The sequence below is a fragment of the Etheostoma spectabile genome, chromosome 5 (assembly GCF_008692095.1).
Source record: "Etheostoma spectabile isolate EspeVRDwgs_2016 chromosome 5, UIUC_Espe_1.0, whole genome shotgun sequence".
NCBI classification, from domain to species: Eukaryota; Metazoa; Chordata; class Actinopteri; order Perciformes; family Percidae; genus Etheostoma; species Etheostoma spectabile.
In genome coordinates this window covers 15,335,126-15,348,731 of record NC_045737.1, presented here as the reverse complement: position 1 = coordinate 15,348,731, position 13,606 = coordinate 15,335,126, and the positions used below count along the sequence as shown (strand labels likewise).

At 38.1% G+C, this 13,606-nt stretch overlaps 1 protein-coding gene and 1 long non-coding RNA gene across 2 annotated transcripts in view; one reads left to right on the top strand and one right to left on the bottom strand.

The window, feature by feature from the left end:
• Window positions 1-13,606, top strand: part of mapk1 (mitogen-activated protein kinase 1) — a 25,049-nt gene extending 11,443 nt beyond the window's left edge. Inside the window, exons 2-9 of the mRNA XM_032517203.1 lie at window positions 3,484-3,666; window positions 5,739-5,928; window positions 6,260-6,376; window positions 6,768-6,882; window positions 8,001-8,132; window positions 8,909-9,018; window positions 9,299-9,427; window positions 13,361-13,606. Of these exons, the coding sequence (XP_032373094.1) occupies window positions 3,484-3,666; window positions 5,739-5,928; window positions 6,260-6,376; window positions 6,768-6,882; window positions 8,001-8,132; window positions 8,909-9,018; window positions 9,299-9,415 (964 nt within the window). The 3' untranslated portion in view covers window positions 9,416-9,427; window positions 13,361-13,606. The remainder of the gene's footprint in view (window positions 1-3,483; window positions 3,667-5,738; window positions 5,929-6,259; window positions 6,377-6,767; window positions 6,883-8,000; window positions 8,133-8,908; window positions 9,019-9,298; window positions 9,428-13,360) is intronic.
• Window positions 8,502-11,268, bottom strand: LOC116690334 (uncharacterized). The gene is made up of 3 exons (XR_004332233.1): window positions 11,141-11,268; window positions 10,275-10,281; window positions 8,502-8,514 (listed from the first exon to the last, which is right to left on the bottom strand). It is a non-coding gene; the product is annotated as an uncharacterized LOC116690334 (long non-coding RNA).

The following is a 13,606-nucleotide window of genomic DNA, read 5'->3' as shown; positions in this document are numbered from 1 at the left end:
CACACACACACACACACACACTACTCTCATAAGTAGAAAGGAAGGTCACTCATATTTCCCTTGCAGAAGGCTGGTACACTTGTGTTTAAATTTCAGTCCCTACACCTCCATCACTATAGCAACTCATTAGTCTTATTTTGTCATACTATGTGGGTGTTCCAGTCTTCTGTGTTGTTTGTAATGTGCAGAAATAAAATCACTTGTCTGTAGAGGTAAATGATGACGCTCCGCTTAAGGTTTTCTTAATTTGTTATCCCGAAGGTACAGCTTTATTGGGTAATTTTGCTTTTGTGATGGCTACAAATGGCAGTAATTATCCCCAGTTTGACAGCAGATGATTTAGAAATCCAGAAAAACTTGGAAGCAGTAATTTGCATTTTTTGGCAGTATGGTGAGTTTGGGCTTGGTTTTCATGTGTCAGTTCCTGTGGCCAGTTTCCATGCCATACACCAGACTTTATAAATTGGCAATCTTTGGGACAGAATTTCTTTCATTAAAATAAAACATTAACTTTAAAAATGTTTTTCTGATGATCAAGAACCCACTTATTTCATGTAACCCTAAAAATAACTAAGAAAGGATATTGTATTATTATAATGTATCAGTCACAGGATTTGAAGGCAAAACACAGACATCTTTATATTCCCTTTTTTTTTTTTTGGATAAAAAATAAAATAATGTAAGGCTACTTTTGGGAGTTCAAATTGGCATTCAAGATCCAGTTTTAGCCCCAGTGTGGGAATTTAAAATATAAAAGGCTGAGTGAGTGTGGGGAAGTTGACAGACATTAAGGCAGTGAAAAGAGCCAGAAATTCAAGAGTGGACATGTCTGTTACCTGGAATGGTGTGGCGCAAGTGTCTCATTACAGGCAGCGCCAAGATTTTAGACTGGAATTGAACAATTAGTCTGCTGAGTGTAGACCCAGTCAGATATTACGTTTTTTTTTATCGCATTTTGCCTTTGAATCATCAATTTGGACAACAGCGTTGTGTACAACAATAACTTTATCATCACTCTCAAATTTCTAACACAAACACCTGAAACTGCCGGCCACTAAAAAACTGCTGTTTCAGCACAGTGGCACAACAGAAAACAACTAAAAGCCCGCAGAGTAAACGCAAATCCTAAACTCTCACAATACCATTGGGATCATGAACATGTTAATACTTGTTGATTCAGCTTAGTAAATGTAAGCGTCATGCCTAATAGAAAGGGCCTGCAGGCAAAAACTTAGCCCAGTTTACACCATATCTTCCTCCTCTTTATTTATGCCAAAGGGCATCCTGGAACTTACATCTGCTCATACACAGGATATTTGTCTGTGTTCAAGTGCTATACTTTATCTTGAGATTCTTTTGGTCTCCTCTTGAAAGGGTGAGCAAATATGAGTTTTTCCAGTCTGGATATTGATCTACTGTTTTCTTTTATCAAACCATGTTTGCATAAGAGGAAAACCTTTTCTTTTACCCTTTTTTATCGGTATATTTGACACTACTCTATGCTTTGAATATGCATTATGTGAAGGCACATACTTCTTAAGCTTTGTCCATTAACTTATTGCCCTTTCCCTGGATCTGGCTTAAATGTAAGCTCCGACAAACCCATGCACACATGCTTTATCATTCCCTGGAACCTATATTTTATACTTTTGATCATTGGGTTTTAAGATGCCAATATTGCAAAATGGAGCTGAGCTGCCTGCTACCATTCATACCCACTCAACAAGAGGCATTGTCACATCACAGCATTATTGAGTACTGAATGTTGGTGAAGAATATTAGCAATAATTGAGTTTTACAAAAATTCTTTTAAATGTTTCATTGTAATTCAAAATATTCCTCCGTAAAGCAAATTACCGTTTGACTTTGTGTTTGCACAAATAAGTGATAATCATCATCCACACTTTGAATGTCAGGGCTGCATTTAAACAAAGACAAGACATTGTTATTCAAGCTTCAGTCCAAAGTATGACACTTTTTTATTTTTTAAGTTGTGTCATGCTTTGCATCATAGTACAGTCCTAAAAGGTGCAGGGTAACTAAAGTGAGGTGAGCTTATCTTGATCAGGACGTGCAAGATCTTTTGTCTCTTTCTGTTTGCTTTGTATAGCACACTTTAAATGCACTGGTGTGGTGAGCAATGCACGGCTTGATCACATGCAATGCCACTGCATCCTCTCAGCTGATAGGCAGTGTTCTGGACCTGCTTGGTAGCTTGACCAAGGCTTTCTGTGGTTGGGATTTCTCTTCCACGCCTACGTTCCTGTTCTTACTTTTATCTAACCAATACTGCAGCGGCCTCATTGTTTCTGCTCCACTGTATCAGAAATGTATTTGCCTTGTTAAGATACTGCTAATACAATCAGAACATGTCTTCAAATTAAAAGCTTTCTACTGGCAAACCACAGGAAGGAAGCAGCCTTTGTCACCCAGGCCGGGGCCTGACTTCTGCTGTTCAATAAAACTTGGCCTGCACAGCAAGATATGATTACATTTTTCTGTTCCTTTAGGTCAGTGGATCATTTGAAAGTGCCCATATTATGCTCATTTTCAGGTTCAATTGTATTTTGAGGTTGTACCAGAATATGGTTTAATTTAAAAAAAAAAAAAACACCATATTTTTGTTGTACCGTGCATTGCAGCTCCTCTTTTCACCCTGTTTCTTTGGGTCTCTGTTTTAGCTACAGAGTGAGACATCTCACTTCTATACTATCTTTGTTGGGAGTTGCATATGCGCAGTAACTAGGTAAGATCACATCAGCTAGATAACTCTTAGTTAGCCACCTTGTCTCAGCTAGTGACGTAGAAAGCCGTAGAGATTTTGAACAGCTCACCCGGAGATTGTAGGCAGAGGACGTTCAGAACCCTGAATCTCACTCATAACAGTATGGATAGTTTTTTTTCCAAGGTTGTATGCGTGTGGAAGCAACAGACACACAAAATAATACCCCACATCCCAGAAAAAGTGATTGTTTTTTTTAAATTTATTTTTTTCTCTTCATAATATGGGATCTTAGTGTTTGAATGTCTTTCAAAGAAATGGCCCGTGCTTACTGCCCAAAATGTAATTAAGTTAAGTAATGTTTGCTGTACCTTTTTATCTTGTGATGTTACTGCATTACAGACTTTGATTAGTTGCTCATGGCACCGCCCAGTGTGGTATCCCAAAGTGGCATTATTGGCACATATTGAAGAGATGTGCCATCCTATGCTTTTCTGTAGCAAGGATTGTGGGTATCAGCAAGATGGGTTTCAGGTGCACAGAAGAGTCTGTACAAAATATCCCAAACAGGAAGTTAAAACCTTAGTATCACTATTTCTTGTCCAAATGTGGAGGCAGAAAATTGAATGTTTTAATGCTGTGCCTTTTTTTTATTGCTTTTTAAGTCTTTTGCTCCTTCCATCCTCGAAGCATAATTGTTTGCTTTTGTGGTTTTTTTTTTTTTTTTAAATCGCTTTTCTTTTTTCTTTTTAATGATTAAGCTCTGCCTATGACCGGGACAACAAGATACGTGTGGCCATTAAGAAGATTAGCCCTTTTGAGCACCAGACGTACTGCCAACGCACCCTGAGAGAGATCAAAATCCTGCTGCGCTTCAAACATGAAAACATCATCGGCATCAATGACATCATCCGCACACCAACCATTGACCAGATGAAGGACGTGTATCCTTTTAAATATACCTCCTTATGATTTATACATGTGCTATTGTATTTTATGTGCCTGCAGTTTAATTTATGGGCTGTAGGTTAATCCTTAATGGCAATAATTAGTCTTTGTTTTGCCTTTTTAAGGTTGGCAATAGCATGTTAAATTTTTTTGTGGTTACACTTGTTCTTTTTATGCATATATATTTAAAATTACTTCTTTGTGATAAGTAATGTTGGTCTTATACGCTAGCATTTGTAGTTGAATAGAGGTTTTGAGTTGTATTGTATTACATAATAGCCACCTGTCACCATATATTTGGAAGAGACACTCTTCGCTGTAGCCCAGCAACAACAGTAGCAAACTGGTCAAGTGCATAGTCAGTTTCATAACGCAGTGTGTCTTACCTTAAAGAAATGGCTGTGGCTAAAGCCTGCAGCTACTCTGCTTACTGTTTCCTTCTGGCCATATTAGATGAGAATTCACCCAAACAAAAACAATAAACCCTTCACAGTTCCCCAGTAGACAATAAAGACTAACTAATTCTGTCTGTCTGTCTAAGATCAACCCAGTTATTTAGGTAGGGCCCACATTGGCCACACAAAGTTTCAGAACTTTGTAGTCATAGGTGTAGAAAATTCATCAGTTTGACTGCCTTTTCATGACTCTGCTAGCCTGCAGGAACAACAGAATAAGGATAATTGTCTGAGCTAAATGATGCAAGGTTATTCATTTTCTTTGCAATGCTAATATAATCCAATTTGAGTTTGGCAGTAAAACCTAAATGTAGTTTGGATACTTGAACTGGGCAGTAAAAATAAACAAAACAACTAATCTGACTTTGTTGTACTCTTAAGGGGTAAGCAGTATGCATGAAATAATGAATTTCTTGTATTATTCAAATTGCCCTTACTACTAAAAAAAGGAGTCATAATGTCGGTTTTGGTGACTTTTTGGTTAATTGTTCAGCCCGGTTGTATACCTAGGGCCAGTTGTTCAAAATATTTAATCTGGATCAAAATTATTCGGATTTGGAAATCCCCTTTTTTGCTATTCAGGATCAGGTAATCTGTCTTACTTTCATGCCGGTTTTTCAAAGCAACATTGGACTGGATAACCCTGATCCAGATACACAATTTTCAAGATTACCAAATCCGGATTACCACTGCTCTAAATAGGACAACATACTGTATCACAATGTGGGCTACGAGCTACGTACAGAACAGGTAGAAGAGCCAAGATGGGGTCACTCTGTTTATTTTGAGACAAAACGAAAAAATAACTCCCACTCCATTCATAATTTCTTTTAGACCCCTCATTGAGCCACCACAAATAAAAAACTAATATACATTAACAAATACATTGTGGAAAGTTTGAAAACGTCTTTAAAAAAGAAAAGGTTAAAAGGGAGTAAAGAAGTAGAATGTTCAGGGTTCTTCTTCATAAGGAGGAAAGCCAGAAATTGTATTAGATGTTTCCTTGAATTAATAACGGTGATGAATGAGTATATATTATTATTTGTATTTCTTTTGTTATTATATCTGTTTGGGGGATTGTTTCATGAGGACAAGATAATTTGTATTTTATTTTATTTTTGCTTTACTAAATTAACTAAGGTTAAACATTTCAAGTGCAAAAATAAAAAGTATATACTCTAAATATGCAAATGTATTATTTGACCAATTTAAGTTTTACTAAGTTTTCGTGCTGGAATCACCTTGAAATCCTACCCCCTGTTGGGATCAGGATAATCCTGTTTTTTGGATCAAAGTATCAAATCCTACTGACAAGTTTTGAACAACACAAACTGAAGGTTTGATCCAGATTAAAACTAGGATGGATTCCGTGACTAACCTGATTTAGAGTTCCTTCTTCCTTTGAAAACCCATTTTCAAGATTTGATCCAATCCGATAACCAAAATCCGTTAGTTTACCTTTTGACAACTGGCCCCTAGAGATCTTATTTTGAAGGCCATAACAGTGTGGTCCAGAAAATGTGACTTACATGGACAATTTCAAAATAGCTTTTATATTTACGCGTATAAAAACAGTGTTTTTCATAAAGTCAAAGTTCTTTAACCTGGTGCAGATATATTGTCCAGGATCTCATGGAGACAGACCTGTACAAGCTCCTGAAGACTCAACACCTGAGCAACGACCACATCTGCTACTTCCTCTACCAGATCCTACGAGGGCTCAAGTACATCCATTCTGCCAACGTCCTGCATCGCGACCTAAAGCCCTCCAACCTTCTGCTTAACACCACCTGTGATCTCAAGGTAGTGTCGCAAAGAGAAATTCAGTTGGGCTTATTTAAAAGTTGATTTTTTCTTTTAGTTTTTTTTTGTCTCTGATAATCCACGTTTTGTTCTACATACAAGATTAGTCAGTGAGTTTCAACAGAAAACTGACATACCCACATAAAGATTAGCACAGTATTAGCACAAGACAAGTACACAACAGCCATGCAAACCATTTTTAGAAACCGTCTGAACCTTTTTTTCCCACTTGTTGATGGTTTTAACTGCTCAATGAAATTACGTCCAGTTTATTTTGATCTTGTGTCTTCTAAAATTATCTGTCATTGTCTTGTCACTCATCTTTCTGCAGATCTGTGATTTTGGTTTGGCTCGTGTGGCTGATCCTGACCATGATCACACTGGTTTCCTTACAGAGTATGTAGCCACCCGTTGGTACAGAGCACCAGAGATCATGCTCAACTCCAAGGTGAGTGTGCTCACCTGCCGTAAAATTACAAGTGTGTTGTGTATTTGTATTTGTTTGTTTTTTTGGGGGTCAAAACCTCATTCATGCATTTTATTTTGTAAAGTTAAATATGTTGACAAAGCATAATGACTGTGCTGGTGCATGTGTTTCTTACCATATATACTTTTTTATCCTTCAATGAGCAGTTTTTAAATCTTCTATTGAGCTTTCTGAATCCTGCAGATAGACAAACTAGGGATTAAGGCCTTTATTCTTACTGGGCCCAACAAGAAATAACTGTTTTCATTCATGTTATGTTAATGGTATGTATGACATAATCCAACAGTTGATATCATATTAACTTTAAAGACACTGTAGTCATGACTGTGACTTTGTGCCCCTTAAATCTCAGGGCTATACCAAGTCCATAGACATCTGGTCAGTGGGTTGCATCCTGGCTGAGATGTTGTCCAACAGGCCAATCTTTCCCGGGAAGCACTACTTGGATCAGCTTAACCACATTTTGGGTAATAAATCTCTCTATGTGCAGTGTTTTTAGGATTGATGTGGTGATGTAGTATTGTTGTTTAAAGGATAAGGGGGAACACATTTCTTAGTAGGAAATCTACATCAGTCTAGTATCATTGGTGTTTAAGTGCAAGTTAACAAAGACTCCAACTTAAATGGTCAGTTTATCAAACCTGCCATCTTTTGCATAAACTTGGGTTTTCAAATAGAAAAGGTTATGATGAAAAGAAGATGGTTTCAGAAAGTTTTAGTGAAGTTTATTCTAGCCAATAAAAGACAATTAATAAATAATAAAATAAATGTATTGTATAAATAGTATACTGATTCTTTTCATAATAGTAGTCGTATTCAGAATCCGTGTGTGAACCATGTTTGCTGGAGTGGAAGCTGTTAAGATATTTACCTCTGAAATAATGTATGTATGTTTGTGTAGTTAAAGCAACACCAAAGATTCTTTCGTACCTTAAGATAATGTTTCCAAAATCGATTCAGTGGTTCATCAACTCGTAACATTGTGAACGGCACTTCTGCATTTGCTTTGCGGCTCTCTACCGGCTATAACCACACTATGCAAGTTTGACAGATCGGGTAGCGGATCTGTAGTTCAAATGAGAAAGCGGTAATGGAAAGGGGGGAGGAAAAGTGCTTTAAACATACAAAATCCGATAATCTTGATATGGAAAATAAAGTACAAACTGTATATTTTGCCTATCTCTCGATTATTTACATTTACAGTAGTATATCATAATAGTCGCAGCATATGTGAGACAAATGTGAATATGTTACAAAATGCAGTGTTGGTTGATTCTGCATAAAAGATTTGATAACTTTAGACATTAACTAATTTTTCCCACTCTCTGTCAGTATCACACTCGCCATCAGTAGCAACAGCTTCCTGGTGCCAGTCAATGGCTACTCTAGCTGTTAATTTTCATTTATATAGTTGTACTTTTTGTCTTGGTGCTAGACTTCTCATCTGTCATTTTGTTGTGCCTTTAGACTACTTACTGAAAACTTTAAGCAGCGGCTGTGTAAATTATTAGACCGTTTGTTCATTTAGAGTTTTGTAAACTGTTTTTAAACAGAATCAGAAAGTATTTATTCTTTGTCCTTTTAGGTATCCTGGGTTCTCCCTCTCAGGAGGATCTCAACTGCATCATCAACATTAAGGCCAGGAACTATCTTTTGTCGCTGCCTTTGCGCTGCAAAGTGCCGTGGAACCGCCTCTTCCCCAACGCTGATCCCAAAGGTCAGAGCCAGGACAAACTCTTTTTTTGACTTAATGTTTCATGGAATTTCTGGAATATAATGTGTCTTTGAAAGGTTTTGCTGCAGAAGTAAGAGTTACCGCCTCTAAACAATTTCCTGAGAGAATTCTTGGAAAGAATATCCTTTTATGGGGAGCAAAACACTTGCCATGACCACAGGCAAAACAAGGGGCAAATGTTTGGGGTGGGAAGATAGTAGATTGAATGCAACCAACAAATTGTTTGTCAGCACTGAATTCTTTTTAACAGTAATGCCTCAGGTAATGTGTATATGTATATGTGTAAAAAAGAGTCATAGTTTTCTATCTGGAAATAATCCAACTGCATGTAGGGTGTGATGGTGCCCTCTAGTGGGCATGTAAACTCATTGTTTCATAGTCATGTTAAAGAAGACATACCATGCTCATTTTCAGGTTATTACTTGTGTTTTGGGTTTCAACTAGAACAGTTATGAGACTAAATGGTTTTTTTTCATACTGGTTGTCTGAATATACTTGTATTCACCCTCGGCCCGAAATGCTCCGTTTTAGCACCTGTCTCTTTAAGCTCCCCCCCGAAAAAAGGCCCAGTCTGCTCTGATTGGATTGCAAAAAAACATATGGCTTTTGAGCATAAATGTGACATAGGAAGGGGAGCCAAATATAAATGGCTTGTTGAACCTTGTGTTTCCTGCACTAATCAGCCCACAAAAAAACAGAGTGAAAAAAGTGACTTCTACATGATGTCCAATTCAAATGTTCTTCTCCTCGTGCTGCAGCTTTGGACCTGCTGGACAAGATGTTGACCTTTAATCCTCACAAGAGGATTGAGGTGGAGGAGGCCCTGGCACACCCTTACCTGGAGCAGTATTACGACCCCACTGATGAGGTGAGATGGTCAGCGTGTGCAGTATAGGCCTGTTTAGAATGAGGATACGTAATCTTGTGCTAATCAAGATATCATGCTTTGAGTCTTTAGGCATTTATGTTTCTCCATTCCTTAAATTTAAAATCAGCAAATGATATCTACATAACTGAATGATGGTGAGCATATTTTAAACACGGTGCACTATATTTAGCTGCTCTGTTATAAGTTGCTCAATGGGATCAACAACAGAGGTCTCCATTGTGCATTTACATCAATATGACCTCTCCGTCTCCCTTTGTAGCCTGTTGCCGAGGCCCCATTCAAGTTTGACATGGAGCTAGATGACTTACCCAAAGAGACACTAAAGGAGCTCATCTTTGCAGAAACTGCACGTTTCCAGTCCGGCTTTAGGTCCTAACATCTCACACAGGTAAGTCCACATTACTCGCATTCCAGTGTATAACTTCCATAAAAACCTACATATTCTAAGAGAGGAACAGGAATCAGACCTACAGGTAAAGAACAAGCATATACAATTACCATTAGCTGCATTGAAGTCTTGAACCCAACTTTTCAAGGGTTAACCGCGTCCCTGCCTCTGCCATAAACATGCAGTAGTGTTCGAGAAAACTACTGAAACACTAAAACTGCGTGTGGGTGGAGTTACAGATTGAAAACTGTGATATGTAACTTTTAAATGTTTTTGAAACGGTGTAATTTTCCATCTGGTGATTATAATTAACCTGTAACAGCAAACAAGACTGCCAGTGAAAAGAACGCTATTTTTATATAGCTTTTAGCCCGGGTCCGATTTCTTTTTTTTTCTTTTTTCTGCAAAGTCGCAAAAGGATTTATGGCAGGTAGACGGCGCTACAGAGCACACATTCTGATGGGTCACAGATTTTGGCTGAACACCGGAAAAACCTGCATTATTGTATCCAGCTAGAAGTTATGTTGTAGTTATGGCTGATACTGGGGCAGAGCCAGCACAGAAAAGAAGGACATTAAACAACAAACAACTAAAAGTGAAAGACAACAGGCAATATTCGAGTCACACTGGGTTTGGCTTTCAATAAGAATAAGGTATCAGAAAAACTGTCCTGGGCTGTCCTGTTTAAGGGAGTTGCTAGTTTGTGTACATATGCAAATCCTATGAAATACTTCAGTCTGTGTTTAAGTGAATAGCTCAAACATGTTGGTCTTAATGTGAATTTTTTTTCACTCCGACAAGAATGTGATTATGGGGAGAAAACCTATTACCTAAGACAAAATATCACCATACTGCTGCCTTTTAACAAAAAATATAGACATTTAATCAGTATTGGAAAAAATATATGTTTAGGACTGGGATGGTTCATCAACGTCACAGATTACAAATTACGTCGGAATAGAGGAAGATAGCAGCACCCGTTAGCATGGATACGTCTAAAGAAGCTGGAGCTAAAAAACCGTCATCTAAGCGTGATTTATGCTTCTGCGTTAAATCTGTACTGTGGCTACATACGTAGGTACATGCAGACACGGACCCTACGCCGGATGCAAATTTACAAATCCTACTATGGCAACGCCAAGACCCGCCCTTCCATAGCATTCACACAGTACTATTGGCCAGGCGTCCATGCCTACGTGTAAAGGTCCTATCCCCCGTCCAATCGGCTATCCTAACCTTAACCACTCAAGCTGTCAATGCCTAACCCCAACCAATCGAGTGCTATTGAAGGACGTGTCTTGGCGTGGCTATAGTAGGATTTGTAATTTGATATGCAGGACCCTAGGTTGTAGCCTGACACAAAGCCTGGCACCTCTCGAAAAATGGAATTGCACGTCACAGCAACACATTTCCTGCTCCCCAATCTCCATAAACAACAGGAAATCAAGGAGAGTGTTAAGTTATCCTTCTAGAGATTTCCCACCGTGGTCAGAAAGCACAGGGGAGACAATTTGTTTCTCTGACTTTGACTCTAGAGTCGCTACTCACTCCGAAGCTAATCACCGCCACTTTCTCTACCACACACTCCCCACGCACACACACATGCCGGCCCTGCTATTAAAAAGAAGGACGCACACACAAGCGCACAAGTATAAACTTCAGGCCCCTTATGTAGGCTGGAGCCCTGCATTTCAATTGTTTTCCTTGCACCACACTGATGCAAAAATACATTTGCCAGTGATTATCTCAACTGCATATTACTCCAGCGATTAAGTAAATCCATGTCATAGCCATTTAAGAATCAAGTACCTAAGTAAAAATAGTGATTCTCCAAAGTTCAGTACAAATAATCTTTGGAATAATATACAAATTAATTGTTAGATTAATCGAAAAAAGAATCGTTAGATTAATCAGTGACAAAAATAATTGTTAGGGAGAGCCCTAATTATATTATTAATAAAAAAGGTTTAAATATACAAAAGCAATAGGAGATAATGTTGCGATTCCCCCCCCCCCATCTCTGCTCACCAGCTGCTTGCTGACAGGCCTCTTGTTGTGATAATTACTATCAGTGCTACATTTAATAGCCTATAATCCCTATTGTGTCAGCGTTTGTAATTACTGTGTTTCCTCTCCAAGTATTTTAATTCACAGCATGAGTCAACTGAAACAGGAGTGTGACATCTCCTACATTAGAGGAGCTGCTCTCTGCAAAGACAGCAGTTAGTTTTTTGTAGCTTTAAAATGTAGTTTTACATAATAATAATAATAATAATAATAATAATAATAATATTGAGTATCTGTAACTTCTGTTAATGTATCTTTAAATTTATCATTAACAGATTGCAGGTGTCGTAAGTGCTGACCTAAGACATTTCTTATTAGGAAATGTATTGTACAAATATAATATTAATGCATTAATACATTAATGGGAAGTTCTTACATAAGCCTTTGTAACTGAACTTTTTAAGTGTTATTTGTCATTTTAAAAAGTGTTCTTTGTTGTGGTGTTTCTGCACTGCACGCGTATCTTGGTGGTGGTCAACAGACACTTACAGTAGTGGGGGGGTTGAAGTTAAACGTCTCTGTAGGCGTCACACTTTTTTACTTATTTTTCTTATTTCAAATAATCCACAAATGTAAAACTCTTAAAGAGATGGTTCAGAAGTGTGATTGTATGAGGTTTCTGACAAAAGAGAGCCAGTTTATGTTAGCAAACTTTAGCACAACTGCCCACAAAGTACCGTTTGCTGTCAAAGTGCTAATTTCAAAACGTTAATGACACATAGAGACTTTACAAACGGATAACCTCGTCATCGTAACCAAAATATGTCTGAGTCTATTTGCAAAGCTTATGTCGGTGAACTAAATGTAAATGTGCTGTATTTATATAGCGCTTTTCCAGTCTTAACTGCTCAAAGCACTTTTACATCTACAGGAAACATTCACCATTCACACACATTCATACACTGTGGCCGGGGCTGCCGTACAAGGTGCCACCTGCTCATCAGATAAACATTCACACACATTCACACTCCGATGCGCAGCACCGGGGGCAACTCGGGGTTCAGTGTCTTGCCCAAGGACACTTCGACAATGACTGCAGGGGCGGGGATCGAACCACCAACCTTCCGAGCATGTTGCTACTTCCCACAGTAGACTGCTTGAAACACCAACTATTAACACACAGCACGAGTTGACCAATCCCAGTCCTTGCGGTCTAGTCGCCTTGATGCAAAGTTACAAGTTACTTAAGCAATGTATTGTTACAGTTGACGGGGCCCAGCAGCACATTTTCAAAACGTAGCTCCTAAAAAAAAAATAAAAAAATAAAAAAATAAAAAAAAAAGGACCACTTCAAAAATCCAATATCGGTTTAAGGTCACAGTATATTTAGAATGTTTTTACTGCTTTACCTTGCCCTCAGACAGCCTTTTTCTGAAGCCTTCATATCCATCTATGCTGTCTTCAAATCCACCAGTCTGATCTACCGCTGCCTCGGTTAGATTGTTTGTGTTATTGTGTGACTTTAATATTTTAAAGGGTTATTTTGGATTCCCCAAAGTCATGATGACAACCATTCAAAAATAAAGATAAAAACAAAGAAATACAAGACAAGTACATGTGCCAGATGAATAATGAGTGCTTAATATTCAGTCAAAGGGAGTGGAGAACAACCCCTTACAGGAAAATGTGACACTTTTCATTAACTTCATGTTTGGGTTGGAGTTCAGTTATTGAATCAGTTTTGTTTTTTCCCCCAATTGGAAATAGGTCAAAAATGCATCTTGACTATGGGAACCTAACCCTATTCGTTATAAGTGAAATACATACATTTATGTCAATGTGATTTATGTAAATGTAATTTTTACTTTAAATAAATAGGAAAAACTAATGTGACAGCTCATCAGTCACTGTATTTTCTCCCTCTAGGTGTTTCTGTTGACGGGCTTCTGCATTGCCACTGCTCCTCCTCGCCTCCACACTGTTGCTGTGACATTTTTGTCTTGGTTTTAATTTGACTATCCTATTGTCCACATCACCTGGATTCCTTGGGTCTCACTCGTCAAGTCCAATTTGCTCAGGAATGGCGTCAGGAATCAATCAATCAATCAATCAATCAATCAATCAATCATTCTTTTGTCTCCCTTTCTATTTCTCTTTACCGTCACTATCTCT